Raw genomic sequence first — 26,014 nt, 5'->3', positions numbered from 1 at the left:
TTGAAGCCACGTCTCAGTTATCCCCACAATATCGTATCTGCCAATTTCCAAAAGAACCTCAAGCTCATCCATCTTATTTCTAATGCTTCGTGCATTCATGTATAGTTTTTTAATTTGTTACTGCCCTCACCCTTCCCATCAACTCCTATTTCACACCAGCCTCACGATATCTTTCCCTGTAATCTCTTGCCCATTCACCACCTCCCTGCACACTGTCCAAGGACCCAAACCACACCTCCAGATGAAGCAGCATCTTAGTTGAACTTCTTTTAATCTTGCTGTAGTTGCTTACAATATGGTCCTTTACACTGGTGAGATCAAATACAAATTTGGTGACCACTTTATGGCACACCTCCACTTTATTGGAATATCCTACCTTTCAGTTATTTGCCATTTAAGTCAAATATCTTGCTCCCATGCTAACATTTCTGACAAAGGTCTACTCCTGTGTTCTAATAAAACTCAAGGCAAATTGGAAGAACAGCACCTCACTTTCCACTTCGACACAGTCTTTCGGACTCAATACAAAGATCTTCAGGGCTAAACCTTGGTCAACTATTTTTCTTACAGACAACACCCCAATCTGTCTCTTGTTGACCCTGCCCTCAGCAAAGCAGACTGATATGCTCCTTTTTGTATGTTTGCTAACACACATTTTATATCGTTATCACTTCTTCACCATTAGCACTGCTTTTGTCTTTTGCCATGAGTTTCCTCTTAGTCTGCTCCATTTGTTACTTCTCCTTTCTTTCAACGCATAATTTTCTAGCCCCGTTCAATTCTGAATAAGGGTCATATTGGACTCAAAACATTAACTCTATTTCTCTCTCCATAGATGCTGACAGACATGCAAGTTGCTCTAGCACTTTGCTTTTATCTGGGAAACAATTTACCTTGAATGCATCAGCAAAAGGCCTGTGTTGTTTCCCTGTAATGGGTGCAACGAGGTCAAAAGTAGATGAAAGCTAACTTGATCTAATTGATGGAAGGACATGTCACTCGGTATGCAAATTGAGATTGGGTGTCCATCATGAAAGGCAAGATACTGGAAATCTTAAGTATCAGCCTCTTTGGACTGCCATAAGACTCCAACACTCTGATCTCAGCATGTGACAAATATTGTTTTCCTCCTCATAACTAACCACCTCTACTCCAATGCCTTTTTTTTTGATGCATAGGATGGGGAAGGGAACTGCAGGGGATGGACATCCTTGAAATGTGGAGCTTATTCATGGAACAGCTACTGTGGGTCCTTGATAAGCATATACCTATCAGGCAGGGAGGTAGTTGTCGAGAGAGGGAGCCATGATTTACTAAATAAGTTGAAGCTCTTGTCAAGAGGAAGAAGAAGGCTTATGTGAGGATGAGGCGTGAAGGCTCAGGATGGGGGCTTGAGAGTTATAACTTAGTCAGAGAAGATCTAAAGAGAAGTTGTTGGTGGATACTATCAAGGAAAACCCTAAGGCCTTCTATAGGTATATCAGGAATGAAAGGATGACTTGAGTAGGATTAAGGCTGAGCAAAGATAGTAGTGGAAAGTTGCGTGTGGAATCTGAATACATAGGGGAAGTGCTGAATGAATACCTCTCGTCAGTATTCACGTTGGATAAGGGCAAAGTCAGTGAGAGAAAGGCTACAAGATTAGATGGGATTGCGGTTGACAAAGAAGAGGTTTTAGCAATTTTGGAGGATTTGAAAATAGATAAGACCCCTGGGCCAGATGGACTTTATGGTCTGATTCACTGGGAGGCCAGGGAGGAGATTGCAAAGCCTTTTACTTTGATCTTTATGTCATTATTGTTGACAGGAATAGTGCAAGAAGACTGGAAGATAGCAAATGTTGTATGTGGACTTCAGTAAGGCATTTGATAAGATTTCAAATGGTAGGCTATTGCACAAAATATGGAGCTTCGGGATTAAAGGTGATTTAGCAGTTTGGATCAGAAACTGGCTATCTGAAAGAAGACAGAGAGTGGTGGTTGATGGGAAATGTTATCTAGAGCTCAGTTATCAGTGGTGTGCCACAAGGATTTATTTTGGGGCCACTGCTGTTTGTCTTATTTATAAATGACCTGGATTTGGGAGTAGAAGAATGGGTTAGTAAATTTATAGATGACACTAAAGTGGGCTGAGTTGAGGATAGGATAAAGGATGCTGTGGGTTCCAGAGGGACATAGGTAAGATGCTGCGCTGGCTGAGAAGTTGCAAATGGAATTTAATGCGGAAACGTATGAGGTAGTTCACTTCGGAAGAAATAACAGGAATGCAGAGCACTGGTAAAATTCTGGGCAATGTAGATGAACAGAAATCTGTATGTCCTGGTGCATAAATCCCTGAAAGTTGCCACCCAGGTTGATAGGGCTGTTAAGAAAGCATATGGTGTGTTGGCGTTATTGGTAGGGGGATTATATTTCGGAGCCAAGAGGTCATGCTTCAGCTGTACAAGGCACTGGTAAGGCCGCACTTGAAGTATTGCATACAGTTCTAAACATCGCATTATAGGAAGGATGTGGAAACTTTGGAAAGGGTTCAGAAGAGATTTACTAGGACATTGCCTGGTATGGAAGGAAAGTCTTACGAGGAAAAGCTGAGGGAACTGAGGCTGTTTTCGTTTAAGAGAAGAAGATTGAGAGGTGACTTAATCGCAACGTACAACATAATCAGAGGGTTACATAGGGTGGACAGTAAGAGCCTTTTTCCTCAGATGGTGAAGGCTAACACAAGTGGACATAGCTTTAAATTGAGGGCCGATAAGATTTAGGACAGATATCAGGGGTAGTTTCTTCACTCAGTAGTAGGGGCATGGTACAGCCTGACTGCAACAGTAGTAGATATTAAGAGCATTCAAATGAGCATTGGACATACATATGGATAATAATGGAAGTGTAGGTTAGATGAGCACCAGATTATTTTGGCAAAAATGAGGACTGCAGATGCTGGATGGAGGAATGAAGATAGCTTCATTCCTGATGAAGGGCTTTTGCCCAAAACATCGATTTTCCAGCTCCTCGGATGCTGCCTGACTGCTGTGCTTTTCCAGCACCACTCTAATCTAGAATCAGATTATTTTCACAGATCGACACAACATCGAGGGCCAAATGGCCGTACTGCACTGTAACATTCTGTGTTTAAGGCTCATGACTCCCCATTATCCTCTGGTTCACATTCTCTCCACTTCACAACACACAGCGTGAACTATAAAACATGAGACCCTCACAGTGTTAGTAAATCTATAACGTACTATTCTATAGCCCCTATTTTTTGGCCTGATAATGAAAGCTCCGGACTGTTATCACCACTTAGGTTGGAAGACAGATCACCAAGGCCATCAATTTAGCAGACGGGGTTAAACAAAGCTGGCACCTGAGAATTGTAAAGCATAGTAATGTTATGGATGCTCCATGAAAATCATGCACCAACCTGCATGACCTTGTGCGTATGATTTCCCTTGAAGTAGCCCAAAACCTCCTTGAACAGCAGCATGTTGGTCTGGGAGAAACCGCACAGCATCTGCTGGTCCATAGAAATGTCTGAAGGCAAGGAAAATGAGTGCTCCTATCCCTTACCACCACTGGCACTGGTGAACCTCCAAATTCCTTAAAGGGAAGGCTTCAGGCAGGGTGAAGAAGTCAGAGACAGCTTCCCCTGATACCTGGAGATACTTAATCTCTCTCCAGAATTCTTATATTCAATGGGAGCATGCACCTATCTCTCTCCTGCTGCTGGTCAGTCTGACCTTGTGTTAGCGGCTACTGTATGACCTGCATTGTGTTTCATCCCACATCGCTCATAGGTGGAACAGGACTTTCAATATTTCTGTCATTCTTCCTTTACTGAGTGGGAGAATGGAAAGAAATGATGCCACTCTTGACCACCCCCCACCCCAGATCTGCCCAGACCCTTAAGGTTTCAAAACTCAGCTCCTCAAATCTGAGCATCATCTATGAAGCTTCAACTTTTCTCGTTCAGAATGTTTGTAATCTGCCTCCATCAGATAGTGAATGCTCTTAGAAATAAATTTATTTTCTTCTTATTTCTCTTTTGTTTTGTAATTTTCTACTGAATCTTTTTTCCTTGCACCTGTTGGCATAGAATTTTCTCCACACTAATTTACCATCCCTCCATTATTCCTCAATTCTTACGTATTGCTGGTTAAAGATATACAGCAGTGGTCTTGCTGTTCACCAAAGTTCTCGATGTCCTGTTACCCTCATCTTGTTACCATCAGTGAACACACATTCTTTTGCTTTGGAATTGATAAGAACCTATATGCACTAAAGCAAGTTTAACAAATCACGAATACTGCAAGATGCCCCTCAGCAGCGAATCTTGGCAGGAAACCATAACCAAAAGATGAAATGTGAAATACTCTGCTAATATTATGAATAAATATTTGAGCTTCAGTTTAAGATATCAGTATAACTTATTCAAATCTTTGTTTTAATATTTAGAGCCAAATCAAAATAATATTTTTTTTATTCACATGAGGGCATCTCTGGCTGGGCCAACATTTATTGCTTATCCCTATAGTGGTGAGCTGACTTCTTAAACTACTGCAGTCCATGTGATATAGATAGATTCACAATGCTATTAGGGAGAGAACTCCAAAATTCTGACCCAATGACTGAAGGAATATGGTATATTTCTAAGTCAGGAGGGTGAATAGCTTGGAAGCAAACTTGCTGGTAGTGGTGTTCCCATGTCCTTCTAGATGGTAGTGGTCATGGGTTTGAAAGATCATGTCTAAGGAGTCTTAGAGAATTTCTGATTATCTTATGGATGGTATTCCGCCACATTCATCACTTGTGCCTTACAGATGTTGAAGAGGCTTTGGGCGAAGACAGGGTAAGGGGACTAGTTAGTCATCGCAGGATTCCTAGCCTCTGATTTGGTCAAGGGACAAAAGATTATTAGGGTGATGCAGGAATGTACAGGTGAGTTTAAAACCAGCTCAGCAACAAATGGCTATCAGGCTCGAAGGGTTGACTGCTTTACTCTTGTTCTTTGTTCACACGATGTTATGTTTCTTATGTGAGTATTCAGTTCAGTTTACTGTCATCTGCAATCACCAAGCGTAGGGGATTCAGTGATGGTAATTGCATCAAACATCAAAAGGCAATGGTTAGATTCTCTCTTGTTGGATATCACCATTGCCTATACTTTATGGCACGCCAAAAGCTGGATATCATCTAGGTCTTGCTTCATTTGGATATCTGAGCAGTCACAAATGGTGCTGAACACTGTACAATCAGCAGCAAACATCCCCACTTCCAAACTTATGAAGGGAAAGTCATTTATAAAACAGCTGAAGATGTTTGTGCCAACAACACTAGCTCAGAGTACAATGGGATCTTGATCAGAACAGCAAATGGGCTGAGGAGTGGCAGATGGAGTTTAATTGAGATACATGTGAGGGGCTGCATTTTGGAAAGGTAAATCAGGGCACTATTTCTACATTTAATGGTAAGGTCTTGGGGAATGTTGCTGAACAAAGAGATCTTCATAGCCTTGAAACTAGAGTCATATGTAGATAGGATAGTGAAGGCGGCAATTTGGTATGCTTTCCTTTATTGGTTAGAGTATTGAGTTATAGGAGTTGGGAGGTCATGGTATGGCTGTGCAGGACATTGGTTAGGCCTTTTTTGGAATACTATATGCAATTCTGGTCTCCCTCCTATAGGAAAGATGTTGTGAAAGGCTTTAGAAAAGATTTACAAGGATGCTGCCAGGGTTGGAGCGTTTGAGCTGTAGGGAGAGGCTGAATAGGCTAGGACTGTTTTCTCTGGAGTGTCGGAGGCTGAGTGGTGATTTTGTAGAGGCTTATAAAATCACAAGATAAGTTAAACAGACAAGGTCTTTACCCTGGGGTGGGGGAGTCCAGAACTAGACAGCATAAGTTTAGGGTGAGAGGGGAAAGATTTAAAAGGGACCTTAGAGGCAACATTTTCATACAAAGGGTGGTGCATGTATGGAATGAGCTGACAGAGTTTGGTATAATTACAACATTTAAAAGGCATCTGGATGGGTTTATGAATGGGAAGGGTTTAGAGGGAAACGGGCCAAGTACTAGCAAATGGAACTAGATTAATTTAGGATACCTAGTCAGCATGAACACATTGGATGAAGGGAGTGTTTCCGTGCTGCATGTCTCTATGATTCTAACTAGAGAAACTTTTGCAGAATTGTCCTGGAATTCAGGTGACTGACCTACAACAACCACAATCATCTTTCTGAGCCAGGTATGACTGTTACTACTGGACAGTTGATCCCCTCATCACTGCTGACTCCAGCTTTGCCAAGATTCCTTGATGTCACACTCCGTTAAATGTGGCTTTGTTGCATTTCTATCACTCTCACCTCACGTCTGGCATTCAGCTCCTTTGTTGAAATTTCGATTAAGGATGTATTAAGGGAAGGTGCTGTGTAGTCCTGGCAGAATCCAAACTAATCATCAGCTAGTAGGTTATTGCTAAGTAAGCTACTTGATAACACAGTTGATGACAGCTTCCATCACTTTATTGATGATCGAAAGCAGAGTGATGCAGCAGCCATGGGCCAGGTTGGATTTGTCATGCTCTGTGTACTTGACACACCGGGGCAATTTTACATATTGTTGGGTAGCTGCCAGTATTGTAGCTGTACTGGGACAGCTTGGCTAGGGTTGCATCAAGCTTTGAGTACAAGTCTTCAGTACTATTATCAGAATGTTGTTAGGACCCATAACTTTGCAGTATTCTGTGTCTCCAACTATCTCTTAAGTGAATTCTTGAATTAAGCAAAGAGAATTCAAATGGCTTAACACTGGCACCTGAGATGATGGGGACATCCACTGGTGGTAGACATGGATCATCCACTCAGCATTTCTGGCTGACAATTGTTGTGAATGCTTCAGCGTTCTTTTGCACTGATGTGCATGGCTGTTCCATTATCGAGAATCACAATGTTAGCGTTGTACATTCTTTAACAGTCTATCACAATTCATGACTAAATAGGACAGGACTGCAGAGCTTACTTCTGATCTATCTGAGGCATTGGTTTGGAATCATTTAATCTATTTATGCTCTAAGGTATGCAATGAGTGCTCTTTTGTAACAAAATCAAATGTTCCCAGAACATTAGCCTAGACACAGAACATAGCACAAGCCATTCGGTTGACCACAATGCTATTCCAAATTAATTCCACCTGCCTGGGCATGGTCCATATCCATTTCCTGCCTCTTCACATGTATGTCCAAATGCCTCTTAAACTTTGCTATCGTATCTGCTTTTACCATCTCCCCAGCAACACACTCCAAGCACACTCCAAGCTCTATGTGTAAAACTACTTGCCTCACACATCTCCTTTCAACTTTTCCCCTGTAATCTTAAATCTATACTCCCTATTATTTGACATTTCCTGGAAAGATTGATTATCCACCCTATCAACACTTCTCATAATTTCATATACTTCTATCAGAGCACCCCTCAGCCTGATAATAAAAGTTCCGTAGATTTATTCACTGACATTTACTCATTTAATGGTCCATATTATCTATGTAAAATTACTACACATTAGTGGTTATCCACCAAAATTTGAAAAACAGAATAATTTGTGAAGATTTGGACATCAAGTCACAAGTCAGGGTCCTTAATAATGGCAAATTGATCAGCATTTTATCATTCATCCCAATATAGCCTCGTTCCAGTATCACATCTATACCAAAGTGCTTTCCCACTTGATGAACAATTAGTGTTGTATTACATTTCCATGTTTGCATTCATGAGAATTTACTTTCGCTAACAGTCCAAATATATGGTTTTACGAGAAAAACTAAGATACTACTTCTGGGTATTTTAAAATGAGGATCAACTAAAATATCTTCCACAGAAGTGTACATTGAAAGGTGTTAAAGATGTTAGAGTTATACAGCATGGAAATAAATCCTTCAGTCCAAATAGTCCACTCCGACCATGTTCCCAAACCAAAGTAGCCCCAATTGCCTGCATACTCTTCCTATTCACATACCATCCAAATGTCTTTCAAATGTTGTAACTGTATCTACATGTACCACTTCCTGTGTAAAAGCGTTACCACTCAATTACTTTTTAAATCTTTTTCTTCTCACATTAAAAATATCCCCAGTTGTAACCTCCCCCACCCTAGGGAGAAGCCCCTTGCTTTTCACCTTATCTATGACCATCATGATTTTACAAACATCTATCAGGTCACCCTTAACCTCCTACATTCCAGTTAAAAACAGTCCAGACTATCCAGCCTATATTTATCACTCAAATCTTCTATTCCCAGCAATGTTCTGATAAATCTATTCTGAGCCCTCAGCAATTTAATAATATCGTTTCTATATCCTGCACTCAATACTCCAGAAGAGGTCTCACCAATGTCCTGCACATCCTCAAAGGTCTGAGCAATGAAGGCAAGCATGCTAAACACCTTAGTAACCACCCTACATACATGTGACACAAATTTCAAGGAATAATGTACCTGAACCCCTAAGTCTCTCTGTTCTACAACACTACCCAGGATCCTACCATTCGTTGTAATAGTTGTGCCCTTGTTTGTTCACCCAGATTATTATTTGCCAAAAGAAGAAAGATCTGGAATGCTACAGATAAGGAGTCCTCAAGAGATTCAAGAAACCTTCGTCACCATCAGTTGCTCAGGTGCTGCTTGGGAGCATCATCTCTAAGTACTGAAAAGGTAGCATGGAAAATTACTGAAAGGTCATTTTTGCTGGCAAGAACAATGCAAAAAGCAGTTGACAAGGCTGACCAGGGCTCAGTGCACATGTCAAAACAGAAGAATGCGACACCGGAATGCAATGGAGGATTATTAGCTTACTTCTCAGGGTTTTAGTACAGAACATTTCTTGCAGTATTCATAAAACAGAAGAATTAGCAAGCTACATTTCAAATGACTACGTTAAAGATCACTAACCATTAACCTATATTGTTTTTATGACAATAAACATTAACTAGGAAAGTTTAAAGGTTTAGTCTTGGTTCTGATTACCCTAAGGGATTGAGCAAGAAAAGCAGTATGTTTATTAGACTGTTTTACAGCTGATACATAAGAGAGATGCTGGATCATTTCTTGAAAACGGTTTGACACTAAAGAAAACAGATAGCATTCCCAGCCTGCTTTTCTTCTGTGATTTATCTAGAATGAAAAAGTGAGGAAGGTTGAGACAGGAGGTGAATCTTTTAACTGCATGCAAACAAAAATCTAAATGACAGAGAAGGCTAAAGTCTCGAAAACAATGCTAATTCCGAGGTCAAATGCAGTGTCCTTTCTAAGCTGATTCTGCACATGCCATCCGGCACAGAGATGCCATTCCCAGCAGTAATTTCAATTTCCGTAAGATGCTAACATAAGGTGCTCGAGAAGTCCACAGAGAATAAACAAAAAATTTCAGAGAACATCAGTCAGGAGGTGGCTCTTACCTAGATAAGCAATTGATTATGAGGAGACCTACACACCAAATATGGAAAATGATTGTCATTTGTAGGAAGCAACATATAAGGCCTCAGTGAGTGACGAACTTGGTGACATGACACTATGCATTCTGAAAGGTGCATATTATTCCTATGGATAAAAGCTAAATAATGAGAAATCGAAGGCAGCCAAACAGTATCACAATAGAGCATTTTTTTCTTTATAAAAGTTAATTTGGAACCTGGAAGATTTGATGAGACATTTTTTGTTTGCCCAATACACAAAAGATTGGACCTTTTCAACATGTTTGTCGAGGTTTCAATTTTAGCTATTTAAATAATGATGGGGATCAGAGATTGATATTCTTTTACTCAGATCCAGAGATTTGAGAGCTGGCTGACAGAGAATTTGGGGAAACAGCTTTTCTCATTTGCTGGGAGTTTCAGGTAAGTGCTGGACTTTTAAGATTTAAAGTTTTTTTTCTCTTTTGCATGCTTAAAATTAAAAACTGTGGTTGAGGGAAGGGTAGATGCTTTTTAAAAAAGGTTGATTTTAGAGCATCATCTTTTAGGCTTTAGAAGATACACAGGATTCAAGAAAGATGTGGGTCTTTTTAGACCAATCTAAGTGAGCAAACTTTTATGGGCAATTATGGCAGTCAGTGGAGTGGTACGTTTCTCCTATTGGACGTGGGGGATGAGGGACCAGTTGACTGTCCCTGGAGATTGTTTGCAGGTGGCGTGTTTGGATCTGTAGGGTCATAGAGATGTGCAACTGCAGAAACAGACACTTCAGTCCAACTCGTCTATGCCGACCAGATATACCAACCTAATCAAGTCCCATTTGCCAGCACTTGGCCCATATCCCTCTAAACCCTTCCTATTCACACACGCATTCAAATGTTGCAATCTGACCGGCCTCCACCACTTCCTCTGGCAGCACCAGGCGCACAATCCTCCGAATGAAAAATTGGCTGCGTAGGTCTCTTTTATATCTTTCCCCTCTCACCCTAAATCTATGCCCTCTAATTCTGGACTCCCTGAACCTAGGGAAAAGACTTTGTCTATTTATCCTATTCATGCATCTCATGATTTTATAAACCTCTGTGAGGTCATCCCCTCAGCCTTTGATGCTCCAGGGAAAACAGCCCTAGTCTATTCAGCCTCACCCTATAACTCAAATCATCCAACCCTGGCAACATCTTTCTAAATCTTCTCTGAACCCTTCCAAGTTTCACAACATCTTTCCAATAGGAAGGAGACAGAATTGCACACAATATTCCAAAAGAACCAATGTCCAGTACAGGCACAACCTAACCTCCCAACTCCTATACTCAATGCTCTGACCAATAAAGGAAAGTATATCAAATTCCTTCTTCACTATCCTATCTACCCACAACTCCACTTTCAAGGAGCTATGGACCTGTGCTCCAAGGTCTCTTTGTTTAGCAACACTCCATAGGGCCTTACCATTAAGTGTATAAATCTGCTAAGATTTGCTTTCCCAAAATGCAGCGACTCTCATTTATCTGAATTAAACTCCATCTGCCACTCTTCAGCCCATTGCCCATCTGCTCAAAATCCCGTTGTAATCCGAGATAACCTTCTTCGCTGTCCAGTACATTTCCAATTTTGGTGTCATCTGCAAACTTACTGACTATACCTCCTATGTTCATACACAAATCATTAATATAAATGATGAAAAGTAGTGGACCCAGCACCGATCCTTGTGGCACTCCACTGGTCACTGGCCTCCAGTCTGAAAAATAACCCTATACCACCACCCTCTGTCTTTTACCTTTCAGTCAGTTCTGTATCCAAATGGCTAGTTCTCCCTGCATTCCATGAGATCTATGTGTTGCTGAAAAAGTGCAGCAGGTCATGCAGCATCCAAGGAGCAGGAGAATCGACGTTTCGGGCATGAGCCCTTCTTCAGGAATGAGGAAAGTGTGTCCAGCAGGCTAAGATAAAAGGTAGGGAGGGGGGACTTGGGGGAGGGGCGTTAGAAATGCGATAGGTGGAAGGAGGTCAAGGTGAGGGTGATAGGCCGGAGTGGGGTGGGGGCGGAGAGGTCAGGCAGAAGATTGCAGGTTAGGAAGGTGGTGCTGAGTTCGAGGAATTTGACTGAGACAAGGTGGGTGGAGGGGAAATGAGGAAACTGGAGAAATCTGAGTTCATCACTTATGGTTGGAGGGTTCATAGGCGGAAGATGAGGCTCTCTTCCTCCAGCCGTCGTGTTGCTATGGTCTGGCGATGGAGGAGTCCAAGGACCTGCATGTCCTTGGTGTAGTGGGAGGGGGAGTTGAAGTGTTGAGGCATGGGGTGGTTGGGTTGGTTGGTCCGGGTGTCCCAGAGGTGTTCTCTGAAACGTTCCGCAAGTAGGCGGCCTGTCTCCCCAATATAGAGGAGACCACATCGGGTGCAGCGGATGCAGTAAATGATGTGTGTGGAGGTGCAGGCTCCATATGCACCACAAATTCACCTGCACCTCCACACACATCATTTACTGCATACGCTGCACCCGATGTGGCCTCCTCTATACAAGGGATGAACTCAGATTTCTCCAGTTTCCTCATTTCCCCTCCCCCCACCTTGTCTCAGTCAAATCCCTCGAACTCAGCACCGTCTTCCTGACCTGCAATCTTCTTCCTGACCTCCCCGCGCCCACCCCCACTCCGGCCTATCACCCTCACCTTGACCTTCTTCCACCTATCGCATTTCTAACACCCCTCCCCCAAGTCCCTCCTCCCTACCTTTTATCATAGCCTGTTGAATACACATTCCTCATTCCTGAAGAAGGGCTCATGCCCGAAACGTCGATTCTCCTGCTCCTTGGATGCTGCCTGACCTGCTGCGTTTTTCCAGCAACACATTTTCAGCTCTGATCTCCAGCACCTGCAGTCCTCACTTTCTCCTCCTTCCATGAGATCTAACCTTGCTAACCAGTCTCCCATGGGAACTTTGTCAAATACCTTATTGATGTCCATATAGATCACATCTGCAGCTCTGCCCTCATCAATCCTCTTTGTTACCTCTTCAAAAATCTCGATCAAGTTCGTGAGACATGATTTCCCACGCACAAAGCCATGTTGACTATCCCTAATCAGTCCTTACCTTTCCAAAAATATGTAATTAATTCCTGCCCTCAGGTTTCTCTCCAACAACTTGCCCACCACCAATGTCAGATTCACCAGTCTATAGTTCCCTGGTTTGTCCTTACCACTTTTCTTTAATAATTGTACCACATTAGCCAACCTCCAGTCTTCAGGAACCTCACCTGTGACTATTGGTGTTACAAATATCTCAGCAAGGGATCCAGCAATCACTTCCCTAGCTTCCCAGAGTTCTAGGGTACACCTGATCAGGTCCTGGGGATCTATTCACCTTTATGCATTTCAAGACATTCGGCACTTCCTCCTCTGTAAAATGGACATTTTTCAAGATGTCACCACCTATTTCCCTACATTCTATATCTTCCATGTCCTTCTCCACTGTAAACACTGATGCAAAATACTCATTTAGTATCTCCCCCATCTCCTGTGGCTCAACATAAAGGCTGCCTTGCTGATCTTTGAGGGGCTGTAATCGTTCACTAGTTACTCTTTTGTCCTTAATGTATTTGTAAAAATCCTTTCGATTCTCCTTAACTATTTGCCAAATACCTTTTTGCCCTCCTGATTTCCCTCTTAAATATACTCCTACTGCCTTTATACTCTAAGGATTCACTTGATCTATCCTGTCTATACCTGACATATGCTTCCTTCTTTTTCTTAATCAAATCCTCAATTTCTTCAGTCATCCAGTATTCCCTATAGCTACCAGCCTTTCCTTTCACCCTGACAGAAATATACTGCCTCTGGACTCTCATTATCTCATTTCTGAAGGCTTCCCATTTTCCAGCCGTCCCTTTACCTGCGAACATTTGCCCCCAATCAGCTTTTCAAAGTTATTGCCTAATACCGTCAAAATTAGCCTTCCTCCAATTTAGAACTTCAACTTTTAGATCTGGTCTATCCTTTTCCATTACTATTTTAAAACCAATAGAATTATGGTTGCTGACCCCAAAGTGCTCCCCCACCTGACACCTCAGTCACCTGCCCTGCCTTATTTCCCAAGAGTAGTTTAGGTTTTGCACCTTTTGGATTAGTGGTGCTGGAAGAGCACAGCAGTTCAGGCAGCATCCAATGAGCAGGTTTTGCACCTTGAGTAGGTACATCCACATACTGACCCAAAGTTTTCTTGTACATCCTTAACAAATTCCTCTCCATCTAAACCCTCAACACTACGACAGTCCCAGTCTATGTTTCGAAATCTAAAATCTCCTATCATAACCACCTCATTATTCTGACAGATAACTGAAACCTCCTTATAAATTTATTTCTCAATTTCTCTCTGACTATTAGGGGGTCTATAATACAATCCCAAGAAGGTGATCATCACTTTCTTATTTCTCAGTTCCAACCAAATAACTACCCTGGATATATTTCCAGGAATATCCTTCCTCAGTACAGCTATAATACTATTCAAAAATGCCACACTCCCTCCTCTCATGCCGCCTTTTCTATCCTACCTATAACATTTGTATCCTGGAACATTAAGCTGCCAGTTCTGTCCATCCCCAAGCCACGTTTCTATAATTGCTGATATCCCAGTCCCGGATAGCCATGCCCTGAGTTCATCTGCCTTCTCCGATAGACCTCTTGCATTGAAATGAACTAATTCAACAGTCCCACCTTGTTCTCTGTTTTGCTCCTTCTTACCCTGACTGTTTGACTCGTTCCTTTCTCAACTATACCAGTCACAGATTGATCTCTTTCCTCACTATCTCCCAGGCTCTCCACCACCACCACCCGACCCCACTGTACTAAATCCTCTCGAGTAGTTCTAGCAAACCTCCCTTCCCATTCAGGTGCAATCCATCCTTCTTGTACAGGGCACTTCTACCCCAGAAGAGATTCCAATGATCCAAAAATGATGTGAATTCTTCTCCGATACACCAGCTCCTCAGCCACGCATTCATCTGCTCTATCCTCTTATTCCTACCCTCATTAGCTTGTAGCACCCGGACTAATTCAGATATTACCATCCTAGAGGGCCTCCTTTTTAAATCCCTGCCAAACTTTCTATATTGTCCTTCAGAATATCATCCTTTTCCCTGCACATGTCATTGGTACCAATGTGTACAATGACCTCCCCTTTGAGAACACTCTGCACCCTCTCGGAGACATCTTTGATCCTGGCACCAGAGAGGCAACACACCATTCTGATTTTTCGCTGCTGGCCGCAGAAACATCTGTCTGTGCCTCTGATTAGAGTATCCCCTAACACTATCGATCACTTGGAACATAACGTACCTTCATTACATGACAGTCTGTCTTCATACCAAAACTTTGGCTGTTCGTGCTGCATTCCCCTCCAAGTCCATCACCCCCTACATTTTCCAAAACAGCATACTTGTTTGAAATGGAGACAGCCACAGAAGACTCCTTTACTACCTGCCTACCTCTCCTATTTTTCTCAGAGTTAACTCATTTACTTGCCTGTATCTGCAGCTTTTCTCCCTTCCTATAACGGCCATCCATCACAATCCCTACCTCTTGTAATTCGTCTAACTGCCACTCCAATTGATCCATTTGATCTGACAGGATTCGCAACCCCAACAACATTTACTGCAGACATAATCCTCAGTGACCTGTAAACTCTCTCAAAACTCCCACATCCAACAATTATCATCAAGTAAATACCAGGTAACATTCTATTTTCTTCACCCAGCACAACAGGTTTGTCTCAAAAATTGCTGTGCTGTTGTACCACAGTTAGTCCAAACTTTACAAACACCATAACTGTACACCCTGGTTTTGTTTATAACAAATTAAAGTTTAGACTGAAAAGTTATTTGCCTGTTTCAGTGTGACAAAATTATCCAACACTCGCATATTACTTGATAATAATTGTGTGTACTTTGAAAAGGTAGCTGGTCAGGTAGGTTGCCAGACTGAGAAATTGTGTTTTAATATTCCTCAATCTGCTTTAATCTGTAAGGTATCACAAATTGTCCACAACCATTCTGCTTGACTTAATTAGCATATCTGATTAAACCCTGGAACATTCAGCAACCATTCCCCCGTTCCCCTGCTCCCCCCCCCCGCCGTGAAATCCATGTCTCCATTACAGCCACAACATCCCTAATTAACTTCCTCATTGACAGCACGGTGGCACAGTGGTTAGCACTGCTGCCTCAGAGCGCCAGAGACCCGGGTTCAATTCCCGCCTCAGGTGACTGACTATGTGGAGTTTGCACATTCTCCCCGTGTCTGCGTGGGTTTCCTCCGGGTGCTCCGGTTTCCTCCCACAGTCCAAAGATGTGCAGGTCAGGTTAATTGGCCAAGCTAAATTGCCCATACTGTTAGGTAAAGGAGTAAATGTAGGGGAATAGGTGGGTTGCGTTTCGGTGGGTCAGTGTGGACTTGTTGGGCCGAAGGGCCTGTTTCCACACTGTAAGTAATCTAATCTAATCTAATTTTTAATTTAAAACCATTCTCATCTGTCCCTTCTCACTATTATTTAGGATCCCCCACCACTATTCCTGAGACAGGCAAAGAATAGTAAGGTGAAGGAGCCTTGGATGACAAGAGAAGAGCAGCTCCTCATCAAGAGGAAGAAGAAAGCTTACTTAAGGTTGAAGGAGCAAGAATCTGGCACAGCTTTGGAGGATTATAGGGTAGCTAGAAAAGAACTCAAAAATGGATTGAGGAGATCTAGGAGGGGGCATAAAAAAGCCTTGGTGGGAAGGATTAGGGAAAACGCAGAGGAGTTCTACACTTAGGTTAGGAATAAGAGCATGATCAGAGTGAGGGTAGGGTTGATTAGGGATAGTGGAAGGAACCTGTGCCTGGAGTCTGAAGAGGTAGGGGAGCCCTAAATGAGTTTTTGCTTCAGTATTCAGTAGAGAGAGGGACCTTGATGATAGTGAGAACACCATGGACTAGGTTATTGGGTTTGAACACATTGATATGAACGAAGTGGATGCGTTAGAAATTTTGGGAAGCATCAAGATAGATAAGTCCCCAGGGCCAGACTAGATATATCCAAGGTTACAAAAGGGAATTGAGGAAAGTGTTACTGCACCTCTGGCGATAATCTTTGCATCTCCATGGGAGTAGCACCGGATGATTAGAGGGAGGAGAATGCTGTTCCTCTGTTCAAGAAAGGGAATAGGGAAATCCCTGGGAATTATAAATCAAGTCAGTATTACATCTGTGGTAAGCAAGGAACTGGAAAGGATTTTAAGAGATAGGATTTATGACTATTTGGAAAAAACATAGTTTGATTAAAGATAGTCAGCATAGCTTTGAGAGGGGCAGGTCATGCCTCACAAGCCTTATTGAGTTCTTTGAGGGTGTGACGAGACAAGTTGATGAAGGTTGAGCAATGGATTTGGTGTATATGGATTTCAATAAGGCATTTGACAAGGTTTCCCACAGTAGGCTTATTCAGAAAGTTAGGACGTATGGAATACAGGGAAATTTGGCTGTCCGGACACAGAATTGGCAGGCTGAAAGAAGATAGTGAGTGGTAGTAGATGGAAAGTATTCCGCCTGGAGGTTGACAACTAGTGGTGTCCCCCAGGGATCTGTTCTTGGGCCTCTACTCATTGTAGTTTTTATAAATGACTTGTATGAAGAAGTGGAAGGGTGGATTAGTAAGTTTGCCAATGACACAAATGTCAGTGGTATTGTAAATAATGTCAAAGGCTGTTGTGGGCTACAACAAGACATTGACAGGATGCAGAGCTGAGCTGAGAAGTGGCAGATGAAGTTCAGCCTGGATAAATGTGAAATGACTCATTTTGGAAGGTCAAATTTGAATGCTGAATACAGGGTTAAAGACAGAATTCTTGGCAGTCATAGAGTCACAGAGATGTACAGCATGTAAACAGACCCTTCAATCCAACCTGTCCATGCCAACCAGATATCCCAACCCAATCTAATCCCACCTGCCAGCACCCGGCCCACATCCCTCCAACCCCTTCCTATTCATATACCCATCCAAATGCCTTTTAAATGCTGCAACTGTACCAGCCTCCACCACTCCTCTGGCAGCTCATTCCATACACGTACCACTCTCTGTGTGGAAAAATTGCCCCTTATACCTTTTCCCTCTCACCCTAAATCTATGCCCCCTAGTTCTGGACTCCCCCACCCCAGGGAAAAGACTTTGTCTATTTACCCTATCCATGCCCCTCATAATTTTGTAAACCGCTATAAGGTCACCCCTCAGCCTCCGATGGTCCAGGGAAAACAGTCCCAGCCTGTTGAGCCTATCCCTGTAGCTCAGATCCTCCAACCTTGGCAACATCCTTGAAAGGGTTCACAAAAGATTTCCAAGTTTCACAACATCTTTCCGATAGGAAGACGACCAGAACTGCATGCAATATTCCAACAGTGGCCTAACCAATGTCCTGTACAGCCGCAACATGACCTCCCAATACCTGTACTCAATACGCTGACCAATAAAGGAAAGCAGACCAAACGCCTTCTTCACTATCCTATCTACCTGCGACTCCACTTTCAAGGAACTATGAACCTGCACTCCAAGGTCTCTTTGTTCAGCAACACTCCCTAGGACCTTACTATTAAGTGTATAAGTCCTGCTAAGATTTGCTTTCCCAAAATACAGCACCTCAGATTTATCGGAATTAAACTCCATCTGCCACTTCTCAGCCCATTGGCCCATCTGATCAAGATCCTGTTGTAATCTGAGGTCACCCTCTTCGCTGTCCACTACACCTCCAATTTTGGTGTCCTCTGCAAACTTACTAACTGTACCTCTTATGCTCGCATCCAAATCATTTACAGAAATGACGAATAGTAGTGGACCCACCACCAATTTTTGTGCCACTCCACTAATCACAGGCCTCCAGTCTGAAAAACAACCCTCCACCACCACTTCTACCTTTGAGCCAGTTCTGTATCCAAATGGTTAGTTCTCCCTGTATTCCATGAGATCTAATCTTGCTAATCAGTCTCCCATGGGGAACCTTGTTGAACGCCTTACTGAAGTCCATATAGATCACATCGAGTGCTCTGCCCTCATCAATCCTTTTTGTTACTTCTTCCAAAAGGAACAGTAGGATCTTGAGGTCCACATTCATAGATTCCTCCAAGTTGCCACCCAAGTTGATTGGGTCATTAAGAAGATGTATGGTGTTTTGGCTTTCATTAGCAGGGGGATTGAGTTTAAGAGCCACGAGGTTGTGCGCAACAGCTCTAGAAAACCCTGGTTAGACCACACTTGGAATATTGTGTCTAGTTCTGGTTGCCTCATTATAGGAAGGATGTCGATGCTTTAGAGAGGGTGCAGAGGAGATTTACCAGGATGCTGCCTGGATTGGCAGCTGGTCTTATGAAGAGAGGTTGAGTGAACAAGAACTTTTCACACTGGCGAGAAGGAAGACAGGTGACTTGTTAGAGGTGTACAAGGTAATGAGAGGCATAGCATAGGTAGCCAGAGACTTTTTCCCAGGTCAGAATGGCTGTCACAAGGTGTCATAGAGGTAGGTTCTTTACGCAGAGTGGTGGGTGTGTGGAATGCACTGCCAGCGATGGTAGTAGAGTCAGAGTAATTAGGGAGATTTAAGCAACTGCTGGACAAGCACACGGACAGCAGTACGTTGGGTACGTGTAAGTTAGGTTGATTTTAGTTTAAGATAAATGCACGGCACAACATCCGGGGCCGAAGGGCATGTAGTGTGCTGTACTGTTCTATGTTCTACTAAAAGACAAGCAAGAGCAAGTCAGAGAATGAAGCAACTCTGATTAATTAAACTGCACTTATTACCATGCAAGGGGCCTTACAGATAAGGCAAATGAACCTAGGACATGTATGGGAACATGGGACATCATAGCTATTACAGAAAAATGGCTGAGGAAGTGACAGGACTGGCAGCTCAATGTTCCAGGGTTTTATGCAAAAGGAGGGGTAGAAAAGGAGGTGAGAGAGGAGGGGGTTTAGCATTTTGATTAAGTACAACAGTAATATTTCCTTAAGAGAGGATATTTCTGAGGGATGGTCCAGTGAAGCTATAAGAATGGCACTCAGAAATAAGAAGGGGATGATCGTCTTTATAGGAGTGCACTTTCCCCCTAATAGTAAGATGGAAATTGAGGAACAAGCATGTACAGAGATTTCAGATGTATGTAAGAATATTAGAGCTGTAACTGTAGAGGATTTTAACCTTCCAAACATAAACTGGGACAGCCATGGTGTAAAGGGCTTGGATGGTGAAGAGTTTGTTAAATATGTTCAAGAAAATTCTCTTTATTAATACGTAGATATACCTAAAATTTGACCTTCTGTTGGGGGTAAGAAAACGACAGTGCAAGTGACTGAAGTATTATGATCACCATTGGACCAGTGATCATAATTCTATTAGTTTTGCAATAGTTAAGGAACAGGATAGGCCTTGCATAAAAGTTAAAGTTCTTAATTGGAGTGAGGAAAATTTTGATGATATGAAACAGGAACTTTCAAGAGTTGACTAGAGTAGATTGTTCACAGTAAAAAGAAATGATTGGCAAGTGGGAGGCTTTCAAAAGTGACATAACAAGCATGCAGAGCCATTATGTTCCTATTAGAATGAAGGGTAAGGCTGGTCAGAGTGGAACAATAAATGAATAACAATATTGAGGCTCTGGTCAGGAACAATGAGTCATATATTAGGTATAGGCAACCGGGATCAAGTGAATTTCTTGAGGAGTACAAGGAGCGTTGGACATTCTTAAGAAGGAAATGGAGGGCGAGGGGCAAGAAGGGGATATGAAATAGCCTTGGCAGATAAGGTTAAGGATAATCCAAAGAGATTCTACAAATACATTAAGAGCAAAATAGCATCTAGACAGAGAATTCGGTCCCTTAAAGATCAATAAGATTGTCTATTTGTGGAACCACAGGAGATGGGTTTTGGGAGAGATACTAAATGAATATTTGGCGTCAGTCTTTACTGTGGAGAAAGAAATGGAGGCTAGGGAACTCAGGGAAATCAATATTAGTGTCTTGAAAATAGTACACATTATAGAAGAGGAAGTGCTGGAGATCTTAAAAAAACATAAAAGTGGATAAATCTCCAGGTACTGATCAAGTTTATCCCAGGCTGTTGTGGGAAGCTAGGTAAGAAATTGTAGGGCCCGAGCAGAGCTATTTGTATCATCTACAGCCACAAGTGAGGTGTTGGAAGACTGGAGAGTGGCTAATGTTGTGCCTTCATTTAAGAAAAGCTGTAAGGAAAAGACTGGGAACTATAGACCTATGAGTCTAACACGATTGGTGGATAAGTTATTGCAGGGGATTCTGAGAGATAGGATTTACATCCTTTAAGAGGCAAGAACTGATTAGGCCAAAGTGAGTACTGCAGATGCTGAACATTAGAGCCAAGTGTGTGGTGCTGGAAAAGCACAGCAGGTCAGGCAGCATCCGAGGAGCAGGAAAATCGATGTTTCGGGCAAACGTCGGGCAAAATTCTTAATGAAGGGTTTTTGCCAGGAACGTCGATTTTCCTGCTCCTCAAAGGACTGACTAGGGTCTGCATGGCTTGGTGTATGGGAAATCACATCTTACAAAGTTGATTGGTTATATCCTCAAAAAAACTCAAAGGTTGAGGACAGCAGAGCTGTAGACATTGTCTACACGGATTTTAGTAAAGCCTTTGACAAGGTTCTGCATGGTAGACTAATTACTAAAGTTAGACCCACATGGGATTCATGGAGAGCTTGCCAAATGGATAAAAAATTGACTTGGCAATCAGGGATAAGTGGTGGTGGTGGAGGTGACTTCTTAGACTGAAGGCCTGTAACCAGTGGTGTTCTGCAGGGATTGGTGCCGAGTCCACTTTTGTTTGTCACTTATACAAATGATTTGGATGAGAATTTAGGAGGCATGGTTGGTAAGTTTGTGTATCACACCAAAATTAGTGATATAGTTAACAATGAAGAAGTGAAAAATGTGGTGCTGGAAAAACACAGCCGGCCAGGCAGCATCCGAGGAGCAGGAGAATCGACGTTTCAGGCATAAGCCCTTCTTCAGGGCTCCATCGATTCTCCTGCTCCTCGGATGCTGCCTGGCCTGCTGTATTTTTCCAGCACCACATTTTTCAACTCTGGTACTCCAGCATCTGCAGTCCTCACTTTCTCCTCCTCAACAATGAAGACGGTTATCTAAGATTATCTAAGGGATCTTGAACAATGAAGCCAATTGTGTGAAGCCAGGCAGATGGAATTTATTTTGGATAAATGCAAGGTATTGAATTTTGGTAAAACAAACAAGGGCAGTACTTATACAGTAAATGGTAGGATCCTGAGTAATGCCGTCAAAATAGAGAGACCTAGGGATTCAGGTTCATTGTTCTTTGAAAGTTGTATCATAGGTAGACAGGATGGTTAAGACTGAATTTAGAATGCTCATTTTCTTTGCTCAGACCACTGAATAAAGATTTACCAGGATGTTGTCAGGACTGGAGGGCTTGAGTTACAAGGATAGGCTGAATAGGTTGGGAGGTTTTTTTTCACTGAAGCACAGGAGGTTGAGGAATGACCTTATAGAAGTTTGTAAAATCATGAGAGGAGTAGACAAGGTGAAAATCAAGGGTCTTTTTCCTTGGGGCAGGGGGGAAGAGTTCAAAACTAGAGGGCATATTTTTATGGTCAAAGGAGAAAGATTTAATAGGGACCTGTGGGATGACTAATGTGGAATGAACTACCAGAGAATGCAGGTACAGTTACAACATTTAAAAGACATTTCGATGGGGTTCTTGAATATGAACGTGGAAGGTTTGGAGAGATATGGACCAAATGCAGGCAAGTGCAACTAGTTTAGTTTGTGAAACTTGGTCGGGCTAAGAGTCTGTTTCCACACTGTATGACTCTATGATTCACATTAATGATGCCAGCTTATATGAATTATAAACAGTTTAAAACACTGCCTTTTAACGGTACTTTAAAATAAATTACCATAGCTACAAAAATACCAAAGGTTAATCATTAAATTCCTTTAGACATAAAAAAGCAAATATGCCACTTGTTCAAATTAAAAAATAAATGATAATAAAATACATGTAAAATCACAGACTGCATTACAGAGTCCACTTGGAACAAGAAAATTGAGTCCTATTGATTCAGGCTCTAAGAATCAGTTTGTATTACCTATTTACCATTGACTATAACCAAACACTATTGTAACACTTGAATTAACACACGTTGGAACTTACTATTGAATAAATCATGCGGAAGTTTATGCAATAACAACTCTTTGTTGTGACAGTTACTGAGTTGAAATACACTTTAAAAGGGTGCCATGAAGGTTGAGGGAAAATCAGATGAGAAATTTGCTAGCAAGTAACTACTTGTCATGACTAATATAATTCAGATCATTCAATATGGTTTCCAAAGTCAAAACAATTTGTTATTGATGGTAAAATTTAACTGCACTTCCATTAACGCTTCAACGCTGACATTTTAAAGCAAGTTCAACCTGAAACAAAATTACAATGCTTTACTCAGTTGCCAACTTTTCACACATATTGTGACTTATTTGCCTTTTGAAGAACCATGTATTAAAATGTACTCTTAATTACAATGGCAATCTAAGAATTTAAAATGAATTTAAAGCAATTGTTTTCCCAATTATAATTAGGCCTACATTAGGTCTTATGCTAACCACCAGAGAATGATATCTAGTTCACATCTTTTTTAACGTCTTCTAATTCTTAACAGGGTCTGGAATTATTCAACATTACCACTGACATATTTATGCAAATGAACAAGATGAACTAGGACACAGTAGTTTGTAAACCAATATTCCAGTAACTATTCCAAAATTAAATTTCAACAGGAATGATAAAAATACGTTCCATATGCAAATATTACTTAATGTAGAAAATGTAACCTTTTGGTAGTAAACTGCTGAACTAAAAGTACAGAAACTTCAGAAGGAAATATGGTGAAGAAAGAACTGCTCAAATTTTATCATAATTCAGATTTATGATCAGCTATTATTTCAGACTAAATGATTAAAAATGCTTGACTGACCTACGGCTGAGTTTCTTTTTCTCATCATCATCCTCTCTCAGCTGATGCTTAACATCTTCATTTGTATCTTTCTTCAATTTTTTCAGCATTTCTTCCCATTCTTCACAGTCAGATTCATCATCTTCCTCCTGGAAAAGTCAATATTTGACATGTTTGTAAAATTACCATAAAATAGTTGGGGTTTCTAATCAAAATTTATATCAATCACATATTTAAACAATGATTTAAATAGACTAAGCCAGATGTATACTGTACTGAAACTATTGTATAGATTGATACTTCTTGTCAGCAGATTTAGTCAATATACTACAATTGCACTTTTGCCCAAATAACTATCTTTAAACAAAAATCTGGTCATTTAAATATCTATTACTTATGATTCAACTCACACTATGTTTCATTATAAGAGTTCCTTATGGGAGCTGCTAGCAGACAGGTTAAAGTTTCATATTTTGAACAGCCTCTGTGAAAGATTCCTGGGACTCAAAAGTCAGGTTCAGTTTTTCCAAAGGTTTGAATGTGGTTAGAGAAATACAGTGTGGACTGAGAGGGAATATGGTAAGACCTAAACACATTGGAAGAGGAAGGGGAGGGGCAGATGTTTGTATTAGCAAGTAGAATGAGTAAAGTTTCAGGGTCTGAGAATAGTGGAAAGTTGTGGACTAAAAGCTACTAACATCCACCCTGCAAACCCTGCTTTTAAGCAAGCTGCAAACTCCTCAAACATGATGGATAATTGCATGGCTGAGACTCCTCAATTTTTACCTTCTGGGTTCCCATATCTACCAAACGCACTGTTATATCTTTCTATCCTTGACTATGGACCAAATCAGATTGCCCTACATTGTCTTTGTCCAGGATCTAGGTAAATATCCCCTTCCTGATGTATCACATTGACCCTAGCTCAATCTCTGGCTTAATAATTTGAAGCTAAAGCTCCCCAAATGGCAGATTTACTGTAAAGAATGCCTTGCCTGCATCACACAGGTGATCATTAGGTGTTTGGGTGTCGAATAGCTCTTTTAAACTGTTTTTGACACAACAGGCCAAATAGCCTCTTTTGATTTTGTTTACAGTCTTAGAAATATAAAGCATGGAAACAGACACTTTGGTCCAACTCATCCATGCTGACCAGATATCCTAAATTAATCTAGCCCCATTTGTTAGCATTTGGCCTATATCCCTCTAAACTCTTCCTATACAGGTACACATCCAGATGCTTTTTAAATGTTGCAATTGTATCAACCTTCACCACATCCTCTGGTAGCTCATTCCATACATGCATGAAGAAGGTGCACCTCAAATCTCTTTTAAATCGTTCCCTCTCACCTTAAACCTATTCCCCCTAGTTTTGGACTCCCCCACCCTGGGGAATACACCTTGGCTATTCCTCATGATTTTATAAACCTCTATAAGGTCACCTCTCAGCCTCTAACTCTCCAGGGAAAATAGCCCCAGCCTATTCAGTCTTTCCCTATAGCTCAAACCCTTTAGCTCTGGCAACATCCTTGTAATTTTTTTCTGAACCCTTCAAAGTTTCACAACAACCTTCCTATATCAGGGAGACCAGAACTGAATGCAGTATTCCAAAGGTGGCCTAATCAATGTGCTGCATGATTCAATAATTATTTCTCTGCAAAGAATGTCCATTACTATACCTTGTCAGATTCCCTTTTTGTCTTTGTTATTCCTGGCTCACTGGAGGTAAAACAATAAGGACAGAATATTAGATATACACTCAGTGATAAAATTATTCCATTTTCTGCACTTAACAATTTTCAGTGGCAATCATTTATAATTCTGTGAATAGACATAGTTGAGAGAGAGACTAAACTCTCATCTCCATTCAAAAATAAAGCTCATCTTATTTCAACAATATGGTTATATATAGCATAACTAAACAGTAGAGGGGAGGGTTCAGTTCCATATACAATTAGAAAATCAAATTTAAAGGATGAAGAAGGAATGCAACTTAACGATGAGACTGATCGTTAATAAAAAATAAAAGAGGGACAGAATATGTGAACATCATATTGCACCAAGTAATCTTCAAGAGTAGAGAAATTTGATAACAGACCAACTTGAAGCTTTTGTATCTGAATACCTGAAGCATTTGGAATAAAATTAATATGTTAATTCTGCAAATTAAGATAAATGGGTATGGCTTGATGGCAATTTCTGAGATGTGACTGTGTGGAGACAAGATTTAGGAACTGCACATCCAAGAATACTCTGTTTTGGAAGGATAAGCAGGAGGGAAAGGAGATGTATAGCTTTGTCAGTATATGATATCAGCAGTGAAGATCAAAACATAGAATCAGTCTGGGTAGAAATAAGAAATAGCAAGGGAAATGAGTCCCTGGTGGGAGTAATCTACACGTCCCCAAACAGCATTCCAGCAGTGTGGCACAACATAAACCATGAAAAACTGATAGCTTGTAAGCAAGGAAGAGCAATAATCATGGGTGGCTTTATGTGCATATAGCCTGAATTATACAAAT

At 41.4% G+C, this 26,014-nt stretch overlaps 1 protein-coding gene across 1 annotated transcript in view; it reads right to left on the bottom strand.

Annotated features, from left to right (window-relative positions):
* cwc27 (CWC27 spliceosome associated cyclophilin) overlaps positions 1–26,014 on the bottom strand; it is a 268,357-nt gene that overhangs the window by 164,487 nt on the left and 77,856 nt on the right. Inside the window, exons 9-10 of the mRNA XM_060823753.1 lie at positions 25,172–25,211; positions 23,514–23,641 (exon numbers count right to left, since the gene is read on the bottom strand). Coding sequence (XP_060679736.1) covers positions 23,514–23,641; positions 25,172–25,211 — 168 coding nt within the window. The remainder of the gene's footprint in view (positions 1–23,513; positions 23,642–25,171; positions 25,212–26,014) is intronic.

The sequence above is a fragment of the Hemiscyllium ocellatum genome, chromosome 1, assembly GCF_020745735.1.
Source record: "Hemiscyllium ocellatum isolate sHemOce1 chromosome 1, sHemOce1.pat.X.cur, whole genome shotgun sequence".
NCBI classification, from domain to species: Eukaryota; Metazoa; Chordata; class Chondrichthyes; order Orectolobiformes; family Hemiscylliidae; genus Hemiscyllium; species Hemiscyllium ocellatum.
This window is presented reverse-complemented; position numbering and strand designations above follow the sequence as displayed.